Source organism: Acanthopagrus latus, chromosome 16, assembly GCF_904848185.1.
Source record: "Acanthopagrus latus isolate v.2019 chromosome 16, fAcaLat1.1, whole genome shotgun sequence".
Taxonomy (NCBI): Eukaryota; Metazoa; Chordata; class Actinopteri; order Spariformes; family Sparidae; genus Acanthopagrus; species Acanthopagrus latus.
In genome coordinates, this window is record NC_051054.1 from 8,696,863 (window position 1) to 8,703,114 (window position 6,252).

The 6,252-nt window shown below is 40.8% G+C and overlaps 1 protein-coding gene across 6 annotated transcripts; it reads right to left on the reverse strand.

Annotated features, from left to right (window-relative positions):
* Positions 1-76: 76 nt before the first annotated feature.
* Positions 77-5,328, reverse strand: LOC119004878 (E3 ubiquitin ligase TRAF3IP2-like). 6 transcript variants are annotated; one of them, XM_037072165.1, is made up of 10 exons: positions 4,636-5,328; positions 4,099-4,509; positions 3,476-3,615; positions 2,546-2,705; positions 2,250-2,446; positions 1,202-1,290; positions 1,042-1,110; positions 733-837; positions 567-641; positions 79-432 (listed from the first exon to the last, which is right to left on the reverse strand). In XM_037072165.1, the coding sequence occupies exons 2-10, from the start codon at positions 4,473-4,475 to the stop codon at positions 262-264; spliced, it is 1,383 nt and encodes a 460-aa protein (XP_036928060.1). In that variant the 5' UTR covers positions 4,476-4,509; positions 4,636-5,328; the 3' UTR covers positions 79-261. The 6 variants fall into 6 exon arrangements, with proteins under 6 accessions (XP_036928061.1, XP_036928060.1, XP_036928057.1 ...); XM_037072162.1 differs by having other exon boundaries at positions 81-432; positions 4,075-4,509; positions 4,684-5,328; XM_037072161.1 differs by having other exon boundaries at positions 81-432; positions 4,075-4,509; positions 4,655-5,328.
* Positions 5,329-6,252: the final 924 nt, after the last annotated feature.

Below are 6,252 nucleotides of genomic sequence, written 5' to 3' on the forward strand. Positions count from 1 at the left end.
TCCTCCTCCGGATCATCTTGTGACTCTTTTTAGCAACCTGCAAGAGCAAACGAGTATACTTTTTTTTTTTTTAAACTGTAGATACTGCTATCCCCAGAGTCACTCCACCAGCTTGAACATGTTGTGTACAGTCACACAAAGAAAAAAAGGTTTATTCAAGCAACTGAAAAACATCTGTACATTTGCTACATCGCGGCGTAAAACATGCACAATACTACAGTCGTCAAAAAACAAACACGCATGCACAAAACAGCTGCGGCTTCACAGTGTGGCTGCAGAGCTGGGGGTCACGGGCCTGATGATGAGGGTGAGCTCCATCGGCACAGGAGGGGGAACATATCGCTCCTCCCTCAGGAGCCGCAGCAGTAAATCCTCAGTGTCCCGCGGCCAACGGTAAACACGTGTGTTCTGGAGCCAGCATGGGACGTGCTTCTGCATAGATAAATGGCAAACAGAGGACGATAAGGGTGGGAAAATATCTGAATAACTGCAAAACTACACAGTAAAAAAAAAAAAAAAAAAAAAAAAAGAAGCTCTGTTTGTATTTGATTAAACTTCTGTCTGACCTGGGATGCATTGAGGAAGAGAACTGGTATGAATCTGAAATTCAAGCTGCCTTGCTGGATGAATTCATTCTGCATCTGACAAAGTTATATACCACATATAAGCACATCTTCGAAGTTCTGTTCAGTGATGTCTCATTTGAACAAAAACCGGCAAACAGGCTCTCACCATGGTGTGAATGTATCTAGTGTGCAGACCGTGTCTGTCCATTGTGGAGCCTTCGATGTCTGCCTTGTACTTTTCACTGATGGCGATAATAATCAGGGTTGAAGGCTGCAAGAAAAAATGTAAGCACATTTAAGACACATCACACGCATAATGCCTGAAAAGACGACTTCAATACAAAAGTCTGAAGTTAAAAACAGACAAAAAGAAGAGAATCTGGAACTTTTAGTCTGAGTCTGTCTGTATGATCACAACCTTTTATCTGGTAGTAATTCTGCACTTGTGCAAGTTTTATAAGCATTATAGTCTTACATCTTTCAGGTGACTGTCCTCCCACTTGTTGATATCCATGCGTCTGATGGGGTTGTCAAATATGTCAATCTGTGAATTTAACGTTCAGGGCTGTAAGTAAAATGTCAAATGACTTTAATTATCTTTGAATTATCTTTTGGTTAAAGACAAAGTCAATTACAGCTGTTCGAAATCCTTGCTTTGTGAGGAAGTCCACGAAGGGGACTATCTCTGAAGAAACGTCGGAGGAATAAGTTATAAAAACATTTCCTGAAAAGAGAAGAGATTGTAAATCAAAATAAATGTAAAAAATTCTAATTTAAATTCAGCAAATCACACTTAATTTCCAGAAAACCCGAAATCACCACATGCGGTAATGCCTTGATCTGAATTCTAGCTGTAACACTGCATTTTTGTTGCTACACTGAAATGTATTCATTGAGGTGGGTTTTGGTTTTCACTGAATGTTGCTGAAAACTGTTTCTTTAATTTGTACTGATTTACAGTACAAAACACAAAGGAGAATTTATGTGATACTGTCTCTTTAAGGCCACCTGTCCTGGAGATCCAAGTCTGCTCTGATTGGGAGGCTCTTACAGCTCTGAGCAGACCACACCCATCATGTTTTTCATCAACTGTGCTTGTGTTTATATAACCACGACGCTGGCTGAGGGCCATGGTGGTGACATTATGACTTGTGTTATGTAACTTTTGATAGCGGGTTTGAAGGCACAGTTCGACATACTTCATGATCGACATACATGTGAATCTCTCTAACAGTAGTTGAATTTTTAAAAATAAATTAAATAAACGAAATAAACTTTTCTTCTATTAAAAAAACATTGATCTTTTACGTTTATAAACAAAAAATACTATTGTAAGTACCTTATTGAAATAAATGCTCACTCAGCTGTTATCAAGTTATATTAGTTTAGTTTATTTATAGTTTAGTTTTATTTATTTATTTTTAGTTTATATATATATTTATATTTAGGGTTAGGGTTATGTGGGTTTATCAGACAGCATATTGATATCTGAATTTCTCAGCATCAGCCCTTTAACTCAGCGTCTTGTCATAACTACATCATAATCGGCCTAATTGCCAACACAAACTTCACCCTGCATAATTACCTGTTTTGCCAACAAGACTTACTTTGCTTATATAAAAGCACTGTGCCAAAATGAGACTCCCAAAACATGTGCACCTCCTTTTAAATGAGAGGACTCACTGCACACATCTGGCACACTGATGGTTCTTCTCTTCTCGTGGGGATGTGAGGCGGGCGCCTCTGCTCCCGCCGAGGTCAGGTTCATCACGCTGACCTGGGACATGCCCTCCACAGGGGGGGCGTAGAACTGGGGCACGTTCACCGACACGCTTCCCTGAGCCAGGGTGTCATTCATGAAGCTGTCTTGATGTTGGAGCCTGAAGTGGTAAGAAAGCAAAATAAACAAAGGGTTCTGTTGCATCATACTGACACGTGATAGCTCCTTCTAATATGCAAAGCACGTACTGCCGCAGCACCTGGCACACCTGTTATGGGGGTTCTCCCAGGGTCTTCTGTCCTGGCAGGGTGCAGAGTAGTGACAGGGAGGATTAGGTGGGTATCTATTGACCGGACTGAAGTTGTACTGCCCTTCTCCTGCAGAGTGATAATACCTGGCATCCATAGTATGATGAACGTCTGTGGATACAGATGAAACATGTCTTTGTGAAAGTATAACAAAGCAGAAAATGTCTAAAAAGGCCACAGGATGGAGAACAGGAGGAAGCCAGATGAAATACATATGGCTTAACTGGTCCACTAAACCAAAAATCTGTTGGTTTTTTTTTGGCATCATAATTAGAATAAAACTGCTGCTAATGACAGAGGCGTAAAGCAACCAGGCATTCACTGAAGAACTCTAAAGTTTTGGCTCCATGTGCTTTGCTTGCGTGCTCCCATTTTCTGTGACTCCACCGTAGCTCAGACTGAAATATTTTCCCACTTGTCACTCAACTATGTTTAATCTGAACGTATTCACATTGTAAAGGGCAAAATATTTGACAGGAACCGATCAAAATGTAATAAGGTAAAAGGTTAAAACACCCAACAGCAGTGAAGGAATATAATCAAGTACATTTATTCAAGTATTTTACTTAAGTATCTCCATTTTCAGTGACTTCGTACTTCCACTCCACTACATTTTGGAGCCAAATATTGCTTTGTCTCTGCAGATTGCATGACGCATCAGAGCCCAAGTGGCACTTCTTTTGTGATCACATAAAAAAACAAAACACTGGTCATCAAAACAATTGATAATCAGATAAGTGCTGATTATCCCAGGTCCTATAATCAGCTGACTCATACTTTCCAGTACATACTGGTAAATACCCACATCATTTACTTTAGAAATGTAAGTAAACTGAGCTGTACTGTTTACATTTAATTATACACAGCAGACATGTCCTTACCAAAGTTGTGCATGTACTGATGAGGAGGTATAAAAGGATTGTAGTGCCGCAACTCATCATCAGATCTTAACGGCAATGGACGCTCAAGATCCTCCTCGTCTTTCTCAAGATGAACCCAAGAATTGTTTTCATCCTCACCCCTGAATATAAAAAGATATTTATATGCATAACCCTCAACAGAAAAGATAACGATAGCACGCGTGTAATGAGGATGAAAGGACCATTAATCAAAAATACACATTTCATTTTCCGTACAGATCCACATTCCAGGAATGTGGAATAAGAAAAATGACTCCAAGTTTAATCATCCATAGACCTTTTCTATTTTTCATTTATTTTTTTAAATAAAAGTTGAACTGTTAAATGTTACACAGAGCCTGGTTCTACATTGAGTCACTGTTCAAAAAGGGATTGACAAACGTGCAGGCTATTAAATACTGTCCGACTGTCCCATCGACGGTATGAAACAAAAACAAAAACACAAAAATGTTTTCTTATCTGCTATCCTAAAAAAATGTAAATGATATTATGCCAAATAGTCCTTGAAGAAAATACAGATTTGACTTTTTCTATATTAATTTCCTAATTTAGTTCCTCACCTAGTTGTTCCTCTGTTTTCTGACCTTGCTCTTCCACACTGGCCTGATCCACAGTTCCAGTACCAGCTCTCTGCTCTGGTGTCGGGCTGCCTGGTTCCTGCTGGACAAAGGCAGGCAGGAAGGTGATGATGGGGGTTCATCCAGGCAGGAGTCGCTCCTCCACATTGTGGCTCTCTGAGCTGCAGCAGCTGACCGAACTCTGTGTTGACTTGTGTGACTTTGCACGGGCTTTTGTGGCAGAAATAATCTGCATCCATGCAACAGCGCGGTGTGAATGCATCATGGTGTGGATTTGCATGAAATATCTGGTTCACTTTGACTGCCGGGCTTAAGGGTCGAGGGGAATTTCCTGATTTATTTGTGGTGGACTTCACTTCTGGTGCTTTTTCAGATTGCTCCATCTTAACCGGGAGACTTTGGCAGAGGCCTGCAGTCCTGCAAAGAATAGACAAAAGCAGAAAACATGTCTTTGCAAGTCAGCAAAATGGTTGCAATACAGTTGAACTAAGACGTTTTTAATGTGCATATCACTAGACAAGATTCTCACATAAAACGCCTTACCAGACAGAGGGGGACTCACACTGTGAAGAAAAGGTAACAATAACCTACCTGTTCTCTGAGGGATTCTTTTCTCTCCTGTGGGTGCAGAGGCTTGCGTGTGTTTCAGCCTGTTATATGCAAATTCTTCTCCGCTTCAGTTGCGTCCAATCAGAGACAAGAATGCAGTGTGTCTGCGCTGCACAGCCAGATCGGCCTGGAGAGTTTAGCTGGAGAGGATAACCTTTAAAAAGTACAGTCTCACCCTCGGAGCTGACTCTTCAAAAAGGGGGTTTTAGTTCGAATGATTTACAAAAGGAATATTATCCAGCGAAACAATGAAAACAGGAGCGATATTTCAGCACAGATGTGTGATCAAGCAGGTCAACAAGTGGCCACATGCGCAACTGAATTCCACAGTTGAATGTTTTGGATGTTAAAAACAATTCATGATGCTCGAACATGTGCAGTAAACCCAAATGAAACAGGTTAAATTAAAGATTAAAGCTCCCCTCTCCCGTTTCCAGTTGACTGCTCTCCAATTGCCGGGCAGACCTACTAAGTGATTTGCATAATATCCTGAGTTCAGAGGTGTTGACTTTGTGTCACGTTCAGCCTCCGGGGGAAACCACAAAGCCACACTCTCACAAACGCCACAGCCATTTCAAGGTGTGTCTACTCCAACACAAATGATTGAATGACTGATTGATAGACCCGAACTACTGGAAAACGCGAAACCTGCGGTCTTGTGTGCACATTAACAGTCAAGAGAGCCACAGAAACAGATGTTCCCTGTTAATCATTTTTTTTGAAGTGGTGAATCCACGGGATAGGATGATGGCAAGATCGTTTATTTCAAAACCAGTCGTGTACAAGTAACAGACAGACAATAAATAATGCAGAGACCAAAGGAAAAAAACAAAAACAAAACAAACAAAAAAAACAAAAACATTTTTCTGTACATCTACAGAATGAGGGGTTAAACAAAAGTGGTTCAAAAACTAGTTTTGGATCACTTTTTCCACCCATGGAAAGGAAACAAAAACAAAACAAAACAAAAATACACAGGAATGGGGTCCTTGAACGCACCTTCTCACCCCAAAAGAAAAAATGTCATCGCGAGCTGCAGATTTTCCCCCCCGGAGAGAAAAATCACACACCGTAATCATGTCATACTGACGACACGTGAGACTGAGACTGGCCGAGCGAAATAATACAGTGGAATAAACATGTCTGGTCTCGTAAAACAAACAACATATTATTATTATTTTTCCCAGGTACACGGTATGGAGCTGGACAAACACAGGTACGCGTACGTCCTTCGTTTCCTGTCATGATGTGAGTGGCAGTTTTTGTTTGTCTGCTCGGCTGCCGAAGCGAAAAAAGACGAGGATTTCCCCTCACACAGCCCGCTGCCGTACAATAATGCAACACACACATTTTTTTTTTTTTTTTTAAATATCGCCAGTATAATAAGCAGTCAGCCGAAAAAAACAATGGTTTGCAGTTGCACGAAAACTAAAAGTCGCTTTTAAGCCGATCTATAAATCATTGGCCGAAGCTGAAATGCGATGAAATGCACTTAAATACCAGTGCAGATGGCATACACGTTTGGCTGGAAGAGTCCATGATGCACTTAGT

Bases quoted from the DNA above. Each gene is read 5' to 3' on its own strand.
- LOC119004878 (XM_037072162.1), bottom strand. From the start codon at position 4,475: ATGGAGCAATCTGAAAAAGCACCAGAAGTGAAGTCCACCACAAATAAA. The intron at 2,706-3,475 runs GTAAGGACATGT...CTGTATCCACAG, and splicing joins TCAGTACATGCACAACTTTG to ACGTTCATCATACTATGGAT. The intron at 2,447-2,545 runs GTGCTGCGGCAG...TTACCACTTCAG, and splicing joins CCCCATAACAGGTGTGCCAG to GCTCCAACATCAAGACAGCT.